The sequence below is a fragment of the Nasonia vitripennis genome (assembly GCF_009193385.2).
Source record: "Nasonia vitripennis strain AsymCx chromosome 4 unlocalized genomic scaffold, Nvit_psr_1.1 chr4_random0010, whole genome shotgun sequence".
In the NCBI taxonomy this organism is placed as follows: Eukaryota; Metazoa; Arthropoda; class Insecta; order Hymenoptera; family Pteromalidae; genus Nasonia; species Nasonia vitripennis.
Genome location: NW_022279646.1, coordinates 2,749,720 through 2,771,640, shown reverse-complemented (window position 1 = coordinate 2,771,640; position 21,921 = coordinate 2,749,720). Strand labels below are relative to the sequence as shown.

The window sequence follows — 21,921 nt, the reverse complement described above, 5'->3', positions numbered from 1 at the left end:
CATAGTCGCATCGGAGTCTGGCGCTCTTTCGATGTCCATTGCAGCCGTTGATGATTGCACGATTCGCGGTGACGCCCTGCAAGTATCTTTTTTATGCGCTCGCGCTTCGTGTTCGACAACGTGTATCTATTATTATCAGCTTTCTTTAACGAAGTATTAGTTAAAATGCATCCGAGTCTCGTGGTATCATGATAATCCAACGCATATGTAAATATATGTATGTATGTATGTATTGCATTTTGATTAAATCGTCGCCGTGGAAAATATCGTAAAGCGCGCGGCATAAATAAAAATCTTTAAATTCATTTCCTACGCCTAACGTTTATAAATCAGCGCGGCGTTGTTACATTCTTTCTTTATTTTGCTCGTTTTTCTTCACTCATCGGAATCCGACATCGTTTGTTTTGCTTTTTGATTTTGATTCACGCCTAGCTGTTTGATTGCTCGCGTGCGGAAAATTCTGCCCAGCGGTGCGCCGTTTTCCTCGTCTGGGTCCGCTTCGATTTGCTTCTTGGCTAATTCGCATAATTCTAGTCGTGGCAATTCAAGATTTGTTTGGCCCAATTTGGGCATTGGATTGCGCGAGAGCGCATCGGCGTTCGCGTTTTTGTTGCCCGGGTGGTATATTACATTGGAATCATATACGACAAGGGACACTTTTAAACAATTTAATCTTAGGACTGGTTTTTCGATGCGTGAAAGTGTTTTAGCGCCTCGTGGTCCGTGACTATCGTGAATGTCCGGCCGTATAAGTAATGCCGAAATTGCTCTTTGGCAAACACAATCGCGAGTAACTCTTTATCGTATGTGGGATATTTTTATTCTCTGCCAAGCACGATGTTTTTTATTTCGAAAAAACTTGATATGCCCCAAACGCATTTTTTGTTGATTGCGAGCCGTTCCTTCGTCACGAGTGGGGCCTCCATCTTATCGCAAATTTTGGTTCTTAAATTTAGCCGATCGAATTTTTCTTGTACTCCTGCTACATCTACTATTCTTACTGCATTTTCCCGATTTGCACCTGCAGCGCTAGCAAGTTTTATATTCTCGTCGGTGTTACAAGGGTCTGCTACGTTTGATTTAAGGATATCTGCGCTCGCGGCCGCTTCGTCTAAGGTGTGGCTCTCGTCGTCTAACACGATCAGCTGCCCCCGCTATCGTCGGATTGTTTAGGCAATTCATATGATTTTGGTGGTCAGCTGTGTTCGTCTAACAGGTTCTTTCACGCCTCGATCCATCGATCTCGAACGATTACAAAATTTCCATGCAAATGGCTGTGTGTGTATGTATATATACCATTATGATTCTGGAACCACGCGACCGATCGCAATAAAATTTGACATGCATATATGTCTTCTGGTTCTGAATTCAGAAAAAAAATTTTCGATTTAAAAAAAATATTTTTGCTGTTTTTCGATGATATGGTGTATACAATATATTCAGCAATACTGTATTCAAAAGAATATAAAATTGCCTACTTTTACCCGCAAGAGTTTCTAGAATGACTGTTCCGTTCAATCGTTATGATAAAAAGGTGATTAAAAAAAAAACTATTATCCCCAAAACTAAAAACATCGCTAAAAGCGAAACGCTTTGCTTTTCACATAAGGCACTCGCCGATATTTAAAGGTTCGCTGATGAACACACACATAGACACACAAAGTATGCAGATATTCAAATATTGTTGATAAATTCATTAAACTGTAATGGGGTAAGACTTGACGATGAGAGGGAACGTCGGCTTTTTTTCCTGTTCTAATTACCGATTGTGTTATCGGATTGTATTTTTAATATTCTGACCATGCTTTATAGAAGAAGAAATTCGTATTCTTTAATAACAGATCAATATTTCAGATTCGTCAATTGCATAATATAAATAAAACTACTCAGTTTCATACGAATACTTTTATTGATCTCCTGCAGCAAAAAATAATGTTGAATTTTAATGACCATTGATTTGTGTATAAAAGATTTTAGGGATTGTAAAAATTTCTAAGTTAATAATACGATCAGAAAATAATAATCAACGGGACCTTTTTCGCAATAGCATTCTTTCAGCTAAGGAAACAGACTAAACTATTCTTAATAAATGCTGCACTACGGGACAATACTTATTTAACAGGGTGGGTCAGTATATATTTGTTTCTGTTCCTTATTGCGTGTAACAGGCCTAATCTTCAGTCACGACAGTTTCAGCACTTCCATCTGTCTAGCAACTACGCCCTGCTAAAAATAAGCGATTGAAATCAATGGACAAAAAATGAATCGATTCCGAGTCTATATCTTAATCCTGCGTTTTACATTTAAAAGCGATTATATTCAGGCTACTGCGTGTGTAATATATTGATTGCATTAAAATCGATTCAAAACGATAAAATAATATCGATTAAACCGGACTAGAATACATAAGTATTAGGATATTTACTTAATCGATTCAATGCTTATTTAAATCGGACCAATGCATCTATGTTCACTAAAACAACGGTTCAAATGATTTTTTATATCCAAAATAACATTTGATATTATTCAATCGTCTGTTCAATGCCGCTACCCTAAGCAGGTCTTGGGCGTTGTCGTCCAGATCGGACGGGTGGGTGCCTATCACCACTACACAGCGCAGTATGTCAGCAAAGCGTAGTATGTCTGACGACGAGTTGATACTGTCCTCGTCAAAGTCGGAAAGCTCTCATACTTAGTTCTAGAGAGGTATGGGGGTTATCACTTCTAGAACGGTGGACTCACCTGCGATTGAAACAGGATCCAAAGCACGCGGGCATACTATCATGGCTCAAAAAAATCAAAACTAAACCAAAAGGGACTTAAGGGTCAGAACCTGGAATGTTCGCAGTCTATACAAAGCAGACGCGTTTAAAGAACTCATAAAGGAAGCTGATAGTTACAATTTAGATTTGGTAGCAATACAGGAATCGCGATGGCCAAATGGCGGAGTACTGGCATCGGGTAACTTCACGTACCTGTATGGGGCCGGGAGCGGGGGATCCCTAGGCACCGGATTTCTCGTAAGCAAAAGCATCATACATTCAGTTAAAAATTTCAAATCCCTCAATGATAGGCTCTAGTACATCATCATCAAAGGTAAATGGTATAGATATGTATTTATTAATGTTCACTGTCCTACGGAGAACAAAGAAGAAGAAGCTAAGGATCTCCATTACGAAACTTTAGAGCAGGTAATCGATCAGTTCGTGTTTTACGACACAAGAATAGTATTAGGCGATTTCAATGCTAAAATAGGTAGGGAGGAAATGTTTAGGCCTACTATAGGGAAGGAAAGCCTGCACGAAGACAGCAACGATAACGGTATTAGGATCATAAATTTCGCGGCAGCAAAAGTTCTTATAATCAAAATTAGGTGTTTTAAGCAAAAGGACATACACAAAGCAACGTGGACACCGCCGGACGAGGCCACACAGAACCAAATTGATCATCTTCTCATTGAAAAAAGACGTCATACTAACGTTCTCGACGTAAGGGCTCATAGAGGGGCAGATAGCGACTCGGACCACTTCCTAGTAGTAGCCAAATTGAGAGCTAGATTAGTAGCGAATCAATATAGTAAGCGAACAAACAAGGTAGAAAGCTTCGATATTAACAAGCTACGAGATAGAACAGAGCGAATTAGGTACCAGATAGAAATTAATTAACAGGTTTCAGGCGCTTGAAGAAGCAAACACATCGCCGGAGGGGAATGACGAACAGAAAAAAACGGTAAAAGAGGCCGTGAACAAAGTACTAAGAAAAAACCAAAGAGCAAACCATGGTTTGACGAAGAGTGCGAACTCTGGTTTGAAAGGCGCAAAAAGGCTAAATTAGAAGACTAGAGATAGCTTACACAATAGAAGCGATAGGACCGTAGAAGAGTATTCTAACGTAAGAAAACAGGCGGGTGCAATCTACGAAAATAAGAAGCGGGAGTATCAAAAGAATCTTATTAGGAGAATAGAAACAAACAGTAAGAAAAATAATGTACAGACGGATTAACGCCATCAGAAAGGGTTTTAGGAGTAGAGCGCAATTGATGAAGGACAAAAACGGGGACCTCGTAACAAATAACAACGAATTACTCTCACTGTGGATAAACTATTTTGATAAATTATTAAACGTGCACGTAAATAGCGGAGAATTAGGGGACGAAATTCACACTGCCGAACTCCACGTGGAGGAACCGAGCTACCAAGAAGTAGATGCCGCGATTAAAAAACTAAAAAACAACAAAGCAGCGGGAAATGACTCTATACTAGCTGAGTTACTCAAATATGGGGGCGTCGAGCTTACTTTTAAAATCTATAAACTAGTATGTGCCATCTGGAAAAATAAAACAATACCCGAAAATTGGAAGGAATCTATCATTATACCGATTTTTGAAAAGGGGGATAAGACAGACTGCAACAACTATAGGGGTATCTCACTTTTAGCAATGTCCTACAAAGTTCTGTCAAACGTAATACAAGCTAGATTTACTCCATTCGCGGAATATATAGTAGCAGATTATCAGTGCGGATTTTGGCGCAACATATCGACGAGCGATCAAATGTTTACCATAAGACAGTTGTTAGAGAAAAAGTGGGAATTTTGCGAAACCATACACCAACTATTTACAGATTTTTAAAAAACGTACGATTTTATTAAGCTAAACAAAATGTATCGATCTCTAGTACTTCTTGGTGTACCAAAAAAACTCGTAAGATTGATTCAAAAATGTCTGAAAGGAAGCACGGGAAAGGTCCGAGTAGGCGGTAATGTATCAGAACCCTTCACGACACGCGATGGTTAAAAACAAGAGGATGGGCTCTCTATGGTGCTGTTCAACCTAACGTTAGAGTATGTCGTTAGAAAAATGCAGGTTAGCCAGCTGGGCGCAACGCTTAATGGAACAACGCAGATACTAGGCTACGCAGATGATTTGGATATACTGGGGGGATTGTAGGGAAACGGTAGCAAGAAACGCGGAAATCCTCATAAAAGCGGCAGAGTATACATGGTTAGAAGTGAGTGAATCCAAAACAAAGTATATGATTGTGGATGAACAACGCATCTGCAGGGAGGGAGATCTCAGAGTTGGTAATTTTACTTTTGAAAAGGTTAGCGAATTCACGTATCTGGGTACGACCATAAATGATAGGAAGGAGACTAATATCGAAATAAACAAGAGACTCCATTTGGGTAACGCTTGCTTTTACACCTTGAGTAATTTACTTAAGTCGAGGCTGTTGTCTAAAAACGTTAAAATAAGAATATACAGGACAATTATACTGCCAGTGGTTCTGTACGGGTGCGAAACGTGGGCTCTCACTAAGCAGGCGGACAACCATTTTAGGGTATTTGAAAATAAAGTCTTGCGAAAAATATACGGGCCGAAGAAAGACGAGCAAACCGGGGAATGGAGGAGACTACACAATGATGAGTTACACGAAGGGCAGGCCGATGGTAACGCGATCTCTAGGTAGACCTAGACGCAGATGGGAGGACAACGTAAAAGCGGATCTAGTAGAAATAGGACGGGTGGGTGTCGATCGGAGAGGTGCATCTTGGGTGGGGTTGACACAAGATAGGGCAGCGTGGAAGGCTTGCGTAGATGAGGCGATGAACTTTCGGGTTCCAAATGCCACGTAAAAAAAAAAAAATACTAGTCAAGTAGCTGATAGAAAAATTCATCAGCTACAAACATCATAAACATTGAAGAACCTGCAACAATAAAATAAATTCCACAAAGTAAATGCTTAATGGAAAAAGTTTTAAACAATAATTTTTGTTTTTAATTTATAATAAATTACTTATCTAATAATTCCATTGAAGTACTTCATTGAAGACAGGATACGCATACATGGAATACTTGTGCAATTCAACAAATTATATACATACACTCACATATATCACTAATAATTAGAGAAAAATAATAATTATCAAACAATATTATTATGCACCAACAATATATGCAATATAATTTACAATTTAAAATTGAAAAGTCAAAACAAACTAAAATCTAAAATAAGTACTAACTAAATATGGAGTGTAAACTTCAATATTAAAATTGAACAAACGATTCGACTTATAAACCACATAAATACAACTATAGAATAACACTATTAGTAATCAAAGGCAACTTCAGTTCTTACACAATTTGCTAGAATGACTTCATGGCTTTTACGGAAAATCTTAAAATTAATAATTTGCTAAAATACATTAGCTTATACTTTTAACGCACAGAATGATATAATTTGCTCCATAAATATAAAACTCATTTAACCTTATAGTAATAGAATTAAGAACTATTTAGATAAGAACACATCTATTTAAGAGAGAGCACACAGTAGCGCTGTCGTCGTTCAACAAGTGCAAAACTATAACGCCGCAACAACGTGACATAAACCGTCATAAGTGTCGTACAACATGTCGTAGATGGCAGGACTGTCGTATGTTGCAGTGTCGTACTGCCATTCCGGCCCCGGCATAGCCGTCCTGCTAAAAATATGCGATTGAATTCGATTCAAATCGATTAATTCTATCGAATTTAATCGTTTAACTAGCCACATTTGGTCGATTAAATTCCTATCGATTTAAATCGTTTTTAATTACAATTGGTTTTAATACGAAAAATAAGTATTAAATTTAATATATTTTTATCGATGTTTATGTAGTAATTATTTTAGTGCAGTTGAATTGTAATTTTTTTGACTAATTCCCAATCATATTAGCGTTTGCCATAACGATAAATAAATCACAAGGCCAAAGTTTTGATTCAATAGGAATTTTTTTGAAACGACCATTGTTTTCGCACGGTCAATTATATGTTGCATTATCTCGATATCGAAATCCTGATAATATACGTATTCAGAATGAGTCAGGTGAATCAATACAAAATATTGTTTGGAATGAAATTTTAAATATTTGATTCAAAACTGTTTAGTCAATTCTTAGGGTTTTCGATCATAGAATAAATTATTATTCAATTTTTTTTTAGATTTTTTTCAAATAAAAGACATGTATTTATATTAACTTCTTGCTACTTTTCAATTCCGAATTTTAAAATCATTTTGTAGACATTCAAATTAGTATGCATACAAATTCTTTTTAAAATTATTTTACATGAATCATCAATATACACAATGCAGAACAAAACAGAAACATAAATGATCGTTTAATAACAATAATGAATTAATTTCATATTATTATAGGACATGATATAATAGTGTCTAATTAATTTATAAATATTAAATGATTATTTAACATATTTACTTAAAAAAAGTTTCCATTGAGATTTCGTCCTGTTAAAAAATATAGAAAAAAATCAAGATTTATTATCAAATTAACTACGTATTTAAATTTCTTTTTTCAATATGAATACGTAAAATTAATTAACTGATAAAAATTAATAAAAGTTAATTTTTCTTAATTATATCATATTTTACGTAATTCAAAGGCGAAAAATGTAATTTAAATACAAAACTGATTTGATAACAAATTGATTAATATCCATTAATTTTAACAAGATATTATTTAGATTAAATGCATAAATTAAAAATATTAAAATGATTATAAAGATTGTAAACTTTTTTTAAGTAAATATGTTTCTGCAGGATGGAGGATGGTATTAGGTGGAATCTTAGGGGAGGTGGACTGGTATCTAAGACTCCCGTGGTTATATGGCTCTAGGCGATGATTCCGCGGTTTTTTATTAAATTATTATATAAAAAATTCAAACTGTTAACAATGGATAATTTCTACTTGATATATATCCAAATCAATAGTTTAATTTTATTTACTAAATGAAACTATTGTTCATAGTAGCCTTTATTTTATATAATTATATCATGTCATATAATTACGTAAAATAATTGGCGAATTTTTTAAATAATAATTTAAGAAAAACAAAAAAAATCAACGCGCCTGAAACACATTGTATATCCATATTATAATGTGCTTCTGACAGTACCTCTTGGGTGGTGTGGAAATCTGTCGTTATTATCTTCTCAATTTAAACTTTAACCCATCGTGATACCATTTTTCCAATAAAGGAAATTTTGTCGATCTTCTTAATTTGATTATAACACATCATTATACCATTATTAAAAAAATGGAACTTTTGAAATCTTTTTGACTAAGTTTTATAATAATCATTTTAATATTAATAAAATTGATTTAAAAGGGGCCAACGGAGGGGATGCGGAGGGGCTTGCGGAGGGGGTGTGGAGGGGCTCGCGGAGGGGTTAGTAGAGGGGCCAGCGAAGGGGGTGCGTAGGGGCGCGGAGGGGGCGGAGGGGCGCGGAGGAGGGGCGGAGGGGCAAAGAGCTCCAAAAATAACGTAAATTTTGAAACGTTTTCACATGAAAATGCGGAGGGGCTATGGAGGAGCCGTGGAGGGGGTGCGGAGGGATGCGGAGGGGCTATGGAGGAGCTGTGGAGGGGGTGCGGAGGGGTGCGGAGGGACGCGGAGGGGTTTTTGACATAAATTTACACATGCATCTATATAATTGTATATATATGGGACGTTTCACGTCAACCGGACCATCAGTGCACCCAAAATTTAGGTTAACCTAACAAGACGTTTGAGGTCTCAAAATGATCGTCTGGTCAAGGGCTTTTGAAAAAGTTCTGGCCTTTTTAAAAATCCAAGGTGGCGCATAAAATATGGAGCCTGAAACCCACGTTTTCATAGCACATTCAACAAAAATAGTAAAAATGTTCTAATTTGTGAAATATCCTACCAAAAAGCATGTACAACTAATGATAGGACATATTATTGACAATGCTGACAGAATTCCAAAATCAAAAATGGCGGAATCAAAATGGTGGACATTATACCTCCACCAAACCCATTTTACCGCAACAAATGATTTTTGATCAGTTTAAAGTATCGATATGGGGGTTTTCAGGGTCACTGAATCTTATTTTAACTTCGACATTTCAAAATTCGAAATGGTGGATCCAAAATGGCGGACATTATACCACCACCAAACCAATTTTACCCCAACAAATGATTTTAGATCACTTTAAAGTATCGATATGAGGGTTTTTGGGGCCACTGCACCTTATTTTAACCTCGAAATTTTTAAATCCAGAATGGCCGATCCAAAATGGCGGACATTATACAACCACCAAAACTATTTTACCGCAATGAACGATTTTAAATCAGTTTAAAGTATCGGTATGGGAGTTTAAGGGGCCGCTGAATATTATTTTAACCTCGAAATTTCAAAATTCAATATGGCCAATATAAACTGGCGGATATTTGTCATAACCCACCCGCAGGCTCTCTCGCGAAAAGCCCCTGCTAACGCGCAACCCGACGAACACGCCACGCACGCTGCAGCGCTTATCACCGCGGCGCTAGTACCGCGGCGCGCCGCTAGGCGGCTGCGCATTACCCACAAGTGAAGTAGCGTCGCGGAGGGCACATAAGGAGGCCGGGTCCAGCGCTGTACCTCGCCCCTCTTCCAACAGCCTAATGCTGCAAGTACACGGCTCGTGTCCAATGACAACTTGTGCAAAGACTTCAGCAAATAAAACTGTTTTGTGGCAAAGGAATTTATTGCTTTCAAGTGATTTATTTCATCCCTCTTTTTTACCTACACCCCCAACCCCTTCCCACGTTTAGCAACCCATAGAAAGGAATATTTTCTTCAAGGAATGCTTTCTTCATCGGCGACTTTTTCTCCAACAGTCTTTTTCAGGATAGTTGGTGAGCAAGTCCATTAGCGGCTTTATTTATAGGCGACTTTTTCTTCAACATCCTTTTTAAGGCAGTTGTTGAGTAAGTCTTACTTTATCGGCAACTCCTTGTTCAACTGTACTAGCCGTAATTTTGTTATTTCTAACATTTTTTTTGGTGTTGGTTGTGCTTTCTCATATCCTACAACAATGTCTTCTCCTGCGAAACTGTCCACCTGTCACAAATATACAAATGGGGCATTGATTTATCCCAGAAAATAATGAAACGTTGAAAGTCATGCATTACTCAAATACCAATGAACCTAGGAACAGAGTAATTTATGATATCGGCGAAAACCATTTATCACCAGTAAAAACTCCACGAACGAGGAGCCAGAATTGATAAGAGTGCACAAAATGTCATTAAAGATTGATTCATTTGGCTAAATTATATATTTTTTTCATCCACGCAGGCATATGCATATACACAGAACTATAGAAAAATGTAAGTGCAAAAACCGCAGACAGATAATTCTAAATCTAATAGACCGGAAAAATATAAGATTCATGTGCACAAATACCGATTCCGATAATACATTTATAACCATTTACTTCACAAGCCCCCATATCAATCCTTTAAATTGATCTAAAATCATTTGTTGCGGTAAAATGGGTTTGGTGGAGGTATAATGTCCATCATTTTGATTCCGCCATTTCGAATTTTGAAATGTCGAGGTTAAAATAAGATTCAGTGACTCTGAAAACCCCCATATCGATACTTTAAACTGATCAAAAATCATTTGTTGCGGTAAAATGGGTTTGGTGGAGGTATAATGTCCACCATTTTGATTCCGCCATTTTTGATTTTGGAATTCCGTCAGCATTGTCAATAATATGTCCTATCATGAGTTGTACATGCTTTTTGGTGGGATATTTCACAAATTAGAACATTTTTACTATCGTTTTTGTTGAATGTGCTATGAAAACGTGGGTTTTAGGCTCCATATTTTATGCGCCACATTGGATTTTTGAAAAGGCCAGAACTTTTTCAAAAGCGCTTGACCAGACGATCATTTTGAGACCTCAAACGTCTTGTTAGGTTAACCCCAATTTTGGGTGCACTGATTTACGAGGGAAACGCCGAAACGTTTACATCAAGGAGGCCGTGCACGTGTTTAATTAATTAAAGATTAATATGTATTTTAAAGTTTGCAAGTGGTACATTAAAGAATAGCTGCATTTTCAGGTTTGTATGCAATTTATTTTTACAACGAAATACTTTCTCATTAACCACTTGAACACATAAAATACAGTGTTTGTACATTATATTGTTCTGTAATTTATTTGTTATGATTTATATTATGGATCTTTTCCTCTAGTTTAAAATTGGTTTGATATACATTTCAACTATTGTTTCATGCATTTTGTAGATAATTCTTTAAAATTTGTATCTAAATAAATTGTTATAATAGTTAGTATCTGTTTGTCACAAAATAGGTTGATTAATTTTTTGATATACTTTTTGGCAGCCAGATATTGCATGCGTGTCTCAGAGGATACGCAAACTGAAAAGGAGGAGTTGTGGAATATTTCATAATACCGCTGCTTTTATCCATCTTTGCTGCCAGACAAATATGTTAGTAATTATCAATGCAATTTGGTAGTGTTAGTGTTTCTTAAACACGAACTCACTAAAACTGCTGCAGCTCATGTTCTTATGTGGCTGTCGATATTAAAAATATCTGTGTGTTCAAGATCACAACGATGAGGAAGGTTTGGAAGTGATAATCTTGACACAGAAGTTCTCAACTCAGTGTTCGATCATTCGCAGACACTATTTGTCATTATGATGGCAGTGTATTAATATAAGGTGTATAATTTTTGGTATAGATACTTGTTTAGTTGTGTAGAAACAGGCTAGTATACCAGTTTTGACTTGATTGTTTTTGCTAGCTGTTCTGACTTCGTCGATTAAATTTGCACATAGGTGTTTATATTAAAACGTAAACCACAAGATTTGAGATAAAGACCATTTGATATATTGTTTTAATATCTTGAAACAATGTATCAAATGGTCTTTATCTCAAGTGTTGTGGTTTACATTTTTATATAAACACCTATGTGCAAATTTAGTCGACGTAGCCATATGATTCGGTTTGGAACAGCTAGCAAAGATAGTCAAGTAAAAACTGGTATGCTAGCCTGCTATAAACAAGTATCTATACCAAAAATTATACACCTTACATTAATACACTGCATATATGCCACCATAATTAAAAATAGTGTCTGCGACTGACCGAACACTGAGTTGAGAACTTCTGTGTCAAAGTCATCAGTTTTTTCTGAATTCGCGGCAAATAATTAGTCTTTGAAACTGGCGATGTGCTACTGAACTGAGTAGTACAACACGTCAATTTTCTACCAGGGCTTTAAAAAAAAATTTTAAACTTCCTTTGCGTGCTGTGTAAAACCCACACTCAGTTTTAACGATAAAAGCCACTTACCACAGCATTTCTCGAAAATAATGCATATAATCTTTCTAAGGTGGTTCATCTGATTTAAAAATTACAAACAGATTAAGGAAAAAAACTTCACACGTAAAAGATAAAAGATGTACCAGATGAACCTCCTTAAAATTTATTGTACTTCAGAAAAATATTTGGATCCACCTAAGTGGAGCAGACTAAGTTAAAAATAAGTTGATTTTTTCGAATCATCTATTTAAAGCATAAAAAATTTGTTTAAAAAAAAAATTTTCATGAAATAGGAAATTTAAAAAATTCAACTAATTTTTAACTCAGTCTGTTCTACTTAAGTGGATCCAAAAATGTTTCTGAATATGTACAAAAAGTTGTAGAAAGATTAAATGCATCATTTTCAATAAAAGCCATGGTAATAAGTGACGTCACCTTTATCGCTACAATGATGAGTGAGGATTTTACATAGTGTGTAAAGGAAGTTTTTTTTTCATACATTGAAAGTTGTCCAAAAACTTATTGATTATATGTAAACAAAATTTAAAGTATTATAACAAATTTATAATTATTTCTGCAGGTGATATACTAATCATGTTTTTTACTGTATTTAACCCAGGCTCCCACTAAGCATGAAATATTTCCGAAATATTTCTGAAATATTCCATAACATTTCGGGTAAACTTATAGGTGTACCACGAAGCATGCAAAAGATGCAGAAACGTATTGGAAGTACAGTGTCCGGAACAAACAATTATGAATCTAGCGCGAAAGTATGACAGCGGATCCAGTATTTGCATGTGTTTACCTGTATGACCTGGATGACGCATTAATTTTAAGGTGATCTCGGCGCAAAAGCTTCGCAAATCCGCCACGGGGTATTTTGTATTTCCAAACTTCTAGAAAAACAGAAAGACCGATTGAATTTTTCTTTCGGTAGAACGATTCATTAATCTTAACACTACGGAACTACAGTTTCGGTTTTTCATTTGCAAGCTTTATTTAAAAAGTTTTATGTAAAATTAGATTTTAAGGTTGGCGCTGCAATCGTATGAGTACGACGAAGTATGCGCAAACATCTGTTCGTATTTCCAAGATTTTAGAAAAACAAAAAGTTCGATCGAAATTTTCTTTCAGTAGAACGAACGATTCATTAAACTTAACACTACGACGCTACAGACTCGGCTTTTCATTTGCAAACTTTATGCAAAGAGTTTTATGTAATAGAAAAACAGTGTTTTTTGGGACGACATCCCCTTAAAAAGCGTGCCATTTTCATAACTTGCCAGTTCTAGCCTTAAAAATTAAATGTAAATGTACATTTTTAGTCTTCTAGTAGCCCTATCATTGTCTATTACTTATTGCGCACGATCTTTACGAATGTATGAATTTCTAACCTCAAAACTGAATTTTTTGAGTTGCAGAATATTCTGACATATATGAATTCCTATCAACCTCAAAAAGTATAGATTGAGAAAAAAGTTCCTTTTTGTAATAAATTGATACTGGAAAATCGAAACTTTTACCAGAAGATTAGATGAAATTTTCAAACATGCTTATGAGGATCTTTAATGAAGTCTTTGCTGGAATATTTTAAAAAGCTTCCTTTGGCATTACGTATATTTTTTATAATTTTCCGATAATCCTTCACAAAACTCTTTTTGACGCAAAATTTCCAAAATCTTTCACTGGAAGATTTAGTGAAATATTTATGGAATCTTCCATGCATATTTCTTTGTAACTCCCAACATAATATTTAAACATTTCTTGAAATCTTCATGGAAGCTTCCATTTTTATTTCATTGAATCTTGCACAGAATTATTTCCTACATCTTCCACCGGAATGTTTAGAGAAATATTTATGGAATCTTCCATACATATTTCTTTGAAGCTTCCAACATAATATTTGAACATTTCTTGAAATATGCATGGAAGCTTCCATACATATTACATTGAATCTTGCACAGTTTTATTTCCTAAATCTTTCACTGGAATGTTTAGAGAAATATTTATGGAATCTTCCATGCATATTTTTTTGTAACCGCCAAAATCATTTTTTAACTGTCATGGAATCTCCGTGCCAAAAATATCCCATTCAAATGATAATCGGTTTCTTAATCGTAAATTAATAAATTAAAGGAAATATAATTCATTAGAACCTATTTAGACCAATTATAAAAATTTGTCTATTTGAATCGGATTAAATTAGTAGTATTTTGCAAAAAAAATAAATATTATTATTTTATTTAAAAATAAAACTAGTTGAATTCGATTAAAACTGACAAAATGTTATAATTGGTTTATACGTAGGTTTTAATCAATTATATATTTTTTTAATAAAAGCTTCCTTTGGCATTCTATTATGTTTATTTTTTATAATTTTCCGATAAAACTCTTTTTGACGCAAAAATCGAAGCAATCAAATAATCTACTCGAAAGCTAGAATAGCACCATTTTCGTCTACTCTGACGAAATGTATGACACAAATGACTATTTCTATTAAATATAGATGACATTAGAGAAATTTCAATTTATCAGCGTGATTCATTTATCTCCAAAGCACTAACAGTGTGTGATAGTTCTTCCACCAAATATACGGTATTATTATTATTTTTTTTTTTGCAGTTTGTTTTTACACGATGCCAAATATACGAAAAGGTAATGTCCCTGAAAGTTTAAGGCATAGGCGCCGATTGGCAAAACAGCAGACGGTACATGATATGCAAGAAGTTGTAGCAGGTTGCTCCACATGACAACATAATCCCATTAGTTCTGTCAGTGGCGAAATAATTCAATTGCATTCAGATGAGAGCTCATCTTCACAAGATACATGTTATTCTGCAAAAAAGAAATATTTACATTGGATAGCAATGTTGTAAATCCGGAAGTAGAAAGGGTTGCAAGTGTTGAAGAAATAAATAATATCACACAATGTAGCTTTGAAAAGTATGAACAGATATTGCACGAAAATGACGATGCGACCAGTAATAATGATTCAGATTCTGGGTATCGATATAGCGATAGCGATGTTGATTGTATTCCGGATTACAGCAGCGACAATACCGAAGATTACTGCGGGGAAGATGACTTTCATTACTTATTTAGCAGTTCTGATTCAGCCAAGAATAAACGTTTTGTAAATGATATTGCTACTTGGGCCCTGGAATGTCAAATTCATCAAAATGCTGTTAAAAAATTACTTTTAATACTTCAGGTTTAGGTTTCAGTAATGCTTTAAATCAAATAATTAAAAGTCCATTAGCGTTACGTCATACATTTAACACTATTAACCTCTTCATTCATATTGACGGCGCTCCGATAACAGGCAAGTCTTCGGAAAAAGGCATGTGGACAATTTTGTGCAAAGATTCCAATTTCGGTGGAGTGTACGTTGTAGGTATGTTCTTCGGTGTACAAAAACCTAACAATTCAGATAACATTTAAATCGTTTTGTTGAGAAAGCAGTTGTATTAATAAAGGATGGCTATAAATGCAACGACAAATCCTTTAGCGTGAAAATTCATGGATTAATATGCGATGCACCGGCAAAAGCTTTCGTTTTAAATACCAAATATCCTTCTGGTTACAGCAGTTGTACAAAATGCATTATAAAAGGCGAATATTATACTTCGGTTTGTTTTCCCTTATCAAATGTCAAAGAATTAATGGAATATTGTAACGTGCGGTTGAGAACAGATGAGAAGTTTAAGAATTTGGAGTACACAGATCACTATCAAAAGGGCTCAACTGTACTGAATAATTTGGCGGGAGTCGGTCTAGTAACTAACGTTCCGTTGGACCCTATGCATTTAGTATATATAGGTGTCACGAAGCAGTTAATACAATACTGGGTCGGAAGTACAGGAAGAGCAAATAAAATGTATAAGCTATCAGATCAGCAAATCACTGTTATTTCCGACAGACTAAATCATCTAAGTCTTGTGTTACCCTCGGACTTCAACAGACGTTGCAGATCCTTATCCTACTGGAAAATTTGGAAGGCTACTGAATTCCGTCATTTTTTATATTTTGGCCCAGCGCTCCTGAAAGATGTATTGAGCAAAAATGTTTATAGGAATTTTTTACTTTTGCATATTAGTATTTTAATTTTATCTCAAAAGGAATTAGTATCAGATGTTCAAAATATTCGATATGCAGAGCTTTATTGATACATTTTGTAAATAGCTTTAAGAATATTTATGGCGAACAAAGTGTGTCTTTCAATGTTCATTACTTGATACATTTAGCAAAAGATGTCGAGTATTATGGTCCCTTAGAATCTTTTAGCGCTTTCCCGTTTGAAAATTATATCTGTTCTTTAAAGAAATTTGTAAGAAAAGGTGAACAACCATTGGAACAAATCGCAAGACGGCTTGCAGAGTATAAGTATATCGCAGATATTAACAGAAATTGTATAAAAATGGAGAATATCGTTTCTGTTGACAAAGTTCACTACAATGGAACAGTTACAAACAGTCGTCAATTTGACTGACAGTGCAAAATGTCCATAAATTGATAGAGTATAGATGTGTCTGATCGTAGAAACAATTGTATAATGCTTTCAGATGGTACTATTATTAATGTTTTAAATATAGCCAAAACCGACAACATTTTGTACTTAATAGGTAAACGCTGCTTGAAGAAGAAATATTTGTTTTCGCTCGAAGACTTTGATAGTGGGAGATTAAATATTAATGTTGTTGAGGAATGTAACGTGATTGAATATTGGCCTAGTAATCTCATTCGCGCAAAGATTTTCAAAATTCCTTGTGAAACAGGATTTATAAAATATCCTATAAACCACACTTTTGTATTGCGTCCATAATGTATTTTATGTAACACGCGAACGATTTTCGCGTTTTTCGTACCTATTAATAGGGACTAAAGTGACTCTTTTTTGACCGGCGGGCAAAAAAGTTATTTTAGCGGGCAATGAAAACCTTTATAAAAATAAAAATATTTATATAATAGCCAAAATAATGTTTTAATACTATTTGTAATTTTAATGTTAATACTGTTTTCATTTTTATTTATGGTTTATTTTCCATGTACAGATTTCTCTTTAATACTGTTTTTAATTTAATTATTTCTTCTCTTAGAAAGAGCCATGGACGATCGAAAACCATTTGCCATTGTCGTTGACGAAAGTAAAAAAAAAATAGTTCTTCCATCGAATTGTCTATCAAACGATTGTGAAACCTTGTACTGGCCTACAGCTATTACCGATCCAGTCAAGTTAACGAAGGCAATAATCAGTTGCAAAACTCGCGCAAAGGGTTGGGAGGAATATGATGTCATACGTTTTATCAAATATAAGGGCAAGTTTGCTAATTTTCAAAAAAATAATAGTTTTCAGTTACTACTGTCGTTTTTATTATTCTAAAGAGTAGCTAGACACGGGCGTATCTTGAAAATGTGGCATTTTACATAACATTTTTAATTTGATAAACAATTACTAAAATTTGTATATTTAATCCTTTAATCACGAATCTCGAGGTATCGGTCTCCTTTATAGTCTCTTCTTTTAGTCATATTTCGCGCGAGGTCTCGCAGTATTTTGCATTATATTGAGTAATGAAGGCTGAATCATCTTTAGAATTTTTAGATATAGTAAGTTTAAATAGTATATTTCGATGTAAGTGCGCAAAAGTTGATTCTACACGAGTGGGAGGTTTATCTCACGTGGGAGGTTTGACAATCTCACAAGTGTAGAATCAACTTTTCGCACGTGTATCGAGCTTTATTTTTTGATACAGTGGCGGAAAACGTGCTTGAACGCACGCGGAGCGTGCGTAAAAGTGCATTTTACGCACACTGTATCGAAAATGTTTTTAAATTGTAGATCGTATCTGTGAATCTCGCGCTTTATTAAAAGGGTTAAATGGTCATATAGTTTATACTAGAACAGATTAGACATAAGGTCATATTTTAATAAATAAAATTTAATAATTTGACAGATACTTATGAAGATGCTGTCAGTGACATAAAAAATAAGCTAGATGAAGTTCCTAATGCTAGTTCAGATGATGTTAAAGTAAAAAAATCAAGAACAAAGCTAAGAAAGAATTTTCAGAATATGAGGTTGCAAAAGGGAAACCAAAAAGAAAACGAGATAAAAACTCATCTTCTGAAGACTCTGAAAACCTTGGCAACGAATCTGATGATAGTATGAAAGGTTTACCTAAAGCACCTATGACTCTGTTTTTTCAAACAGCTTCAAATAGTATGAGGATTTCAGAATTATCAGACACGTGTAAGTTAAACCCTATATATTAATTATGATTAAAAGCGTATTCTAATGTGTTCTACTACTCTACTGACTATTTAATAACAACCTTCTTTTAGCACTTGCTGGAGATGATCCACTTGATATGGATGGAAACAATACTGATAAAGAGACTGCAAGTCCAAAATAGATGCAGGTATTGTCGAAGATGAAGGGACAAAACTGCCAAGAGATGAAAGACCTCCTAAAATACTAGCAAAAGATGATATTGACGAAGATAGTGTCGAGTTAGAGCAACCATCAATTCAGATACCATCCAAGAAAGTGGGTAAGATGCATCCCGAATAGAAGACAAAACCCTCGAGAGAAAAACCCCCTCAAAATGTCTCATAAGAAACGCCACCTCAAATAATAGACATTTCGAATTTGGAATTTAAGAACACAGAGGAAGGCTTGAAGATCATAGCGGGTAAGATATTATTATTTTTTATTTCCTACTCTAAAAAAGAGAGGAATCATCATTCTATTCGTTCTCTGATTGGTCGTCGATTGGCCAATAAGATTACGAGATAGATGGCGGGTCGCGCGATAGTTTGTTTCTAACCTATAAAAATGTTTAATATAAAGCAGAGCGCGCGGAGCGCGCATTGATCTTGCTAGTAAAAATAAATTTTGTATATATATTATTTTTTATGGTCACTGTACTCTCTCAAGTACTTTCGGCACGCCTTAACTACCGATCTTAAACGCAAGCTCGTCAAATCGAAAAACGCGTGCGTACGGTTTGTGCATGAGAATATCCCGCGCCGCGCCCACGTCACGCCCTACCTTAAACTGGGCTGGCTGTACCGACTTAAGCTGGGCTGGCTGTCCGCAAGGCGCAGGCGCGACTATCTTCTGGGCTCCTTGGCCTACTCAGTAATTGCAACGGTCGGCCTCACTATTTGGCAAAAAGATTTCCTCGTCTCGACTTCGACGTCGCCATGCGCCGGTCCGAACGCAACCCTCCCCAGTCCCTAGTGACGCGGTGTCCCGGTAGCAACGACGAGTTTCTGCAAATCTTATCTGTGTCTACTGCGTATACTTTCTTTGACTAGAGTAATTGAGTAAATTCTATTAAAGCCTCAGTACCCACGAAGCATTTTTTCTTCATCTGTCACAAGTATTTAGGCCTTAGAAATTGAAAGGACAAGTGCAATAGCATGGATAGGGTGACCCCTGATTCAAGTACGGAGGAACCCGATGTTGCGTGGCTGCATGCCAGATGGAACCCAGCTTTTTTCTCTGCAAAGAAATAGCAAAAAGAAAGAAAGCTGTAATCATGCAATTGGGTTCAGCATTTGCGAAGTATCTTAGTTCATCAAATATGCAGCAAAGAAATAGGAGAGTAGAGCCTCTAATGATAGGAACAGTAGGTAAAGTGTTAGATGTAGCAACATCGAGAGCATAGAGATGATGATGCCTACGTCTATATAATTAGGTAAAAGTTATAGGGCACAGAATATAGTGCAAGACTTGCTTTACTAAAAACAAGGCAAAAGTTGGAAATTTGTTCTTGACTTCTATGAGCCAATGTAGCCTTTTCAAGATTTGCTCTAATACCTTTCCTAGCAAGGAAGAAATTAAAGAGTGGTAATTAGGAAGAAAAATTCTGGAACCAGCAGCGGTGACATGCTTAAACTTTCATTTTTTAATGATATAGTGATTACTAAAACAAGGCGGGTCTTCCTATGCTTGCAAAGTATCATGTATAAATATAAAACTTTAAGTGTGTGTACTAAATCAAAGCTGTAAATTTTTTTTTATATTATTTTGTACATGTTAATGTATAGTTATCTTTACCAATTATACGCTTTACTAATTAATGTATTGCAACCTTAAAAAATGAATTTAATAGTCACAAATCATTTTTTCAATGTTATTAAAAACACTTACTCGAAAAGTTTTTTTCCTGTTTCCCAAATCAAGCCGGAATTGTCACAATCTTGAGGTGCCTCTGTAATACTTTCAGTCTGATTCATTTCACGTAAAGCTGATACAAGAACGTACCTGAAATAGATGTATAAAGAAGTGGTATTAAAGCATGCTAAACATTATAACGATATTACACATAACAAATATTATTCTTACAATCCAAAGTAATAATGTGTTACCCTAATACTCAAATAATTACTTGCCATAACGTGCTAAATATCTCAAATTTCATATATACAGGGTGATTCTAAAACAATACAACATTTATATACCATCGTGATCAGCGTAAAAAACTAAGTCTAGGGGAATTAGTCCGAAAAATTTTTCTCCGCTTGTCACTTTCCCGTCACTTTCCCAGTCAAGAAAGAAAATTCCCCCCACAACAGCGCCCAGCAGAAAAGCGCGTGAGGGGAAGTGAACGCGGCGGCCGCGGCGCCGTTGCTAAGGAGGTCGGCGACGGCGAACGGAGTAACAAAGAGAGTCGAAGAGATCAAAAAGAGCAATTCTTTCGCAAAGTCTGACAATCTGCATGTGCGAATGATTTTCGTTTAAAAGACAGAACTAATTTTAATAAATTTTCCAGACACTTAATGCCCTTCGTCGCAATGGCAAATGGCACGAGAGCGGAACTTTATGCGGTACCTTCTGCAGTACTTTTCACGGGCCTAACAGCGGGACCTTATTCGGAGCTTTCGGCGGGACGTTATGCGGACCTATTAGCGGGACTTTATGCAATACTTCCTACAGGACTTTATGCAATACTTCCTGCAGGACTTTATGCAATACTTCCTGCGGAATTTTATGCAGGCCTATCAGCGGGACTTTGTGCGGTACTATCAGCAAGACTCTTGCGGAGCTTTCTGCGCCGCTTTTCGTGGGCCAATTAGCGGAACTTAATACGGTACTTTTTGCAGGTTTTTCCGCTGGCCTATGGCCTATGAGCTTACAGCCAAAAGCTCCACAGAAAGTCCCGCTAATAGGTTCACATAACGTCCTGCCGAAAGCTTCGCATAAAGTCTCGCTAATAGGCCCGCGAATAGTCTTGCAGGAAGTACCGCATGAAGTACCGCGGATAGGCTTGCATAAAGTCTCGCAGGAAGTACCGCATAAAGTCCCGCTAGCGTGGCGAGACGCTCGCTTTTTCTATTCGCATGATTCTTAGCACCTCGCGGTCGCCTAGGTTTGCGTTTCTCAGGCTCCGTACCGCCAGCAGGCGCGTCGCTCGGCACAGGATAATGCGCTTTTAATGCGCTCGGTGACGTTTGCGCGCCGATTTTGTTTCCTCGGCGGACGTCCGCGCGGGCGTCGGGGGGCTCCTACCTTCTCTCGCTTCTTCTCGCTCGCCTGGCGATCGGCTTCCGGTGCCGTTACAAATCGGCCAGGCTCCTGCTCTATCGCATCGCCTCCCCCCGGCGCTACAATCTCAACCTCTTGCTCTTGCTCGAGTGCGCTCGCTTCAGGCGGGTCGCACGTCGCCTCTTCGCTCTCGTCGTCTCTCGGCGGCACCATGGCTCTTCCGGCTATTGGAGAATTTTTAGTTAAAATCTTTAACTCCTCTTTTGCTTTGGGGGTCTTTTC

At 36.3% G+C, this 21,921-nt stretch overlaps 1 protein-coding gene across 9 annotated transcripts in view; it reads right to left on the bottom strand.

The window, feature by feature from the left end:
- LOC100116847 (glutamate [NMDA] receptor subunit 1) overlaps positions 1-21,921 on the bottom strand; it is a 362,784-nt gene that overhangs the window by 154,613 nt on the left and 186,250 nt on the right. For all 9 annotated transcript variants that reach the window (XM_032602127.1, XM_031930196.1, XM_031930197.1 and 6 more), the window contains one exon: positions 20,305-20,418. In XM_032602127.1, the coding sequence (XP_032458018.1) occupies positions 20,305-20,418 (114 nt within the window). The remainder of the gene's footprint in view (positions 1-20,304; positions 20,419-21,921) is intronic.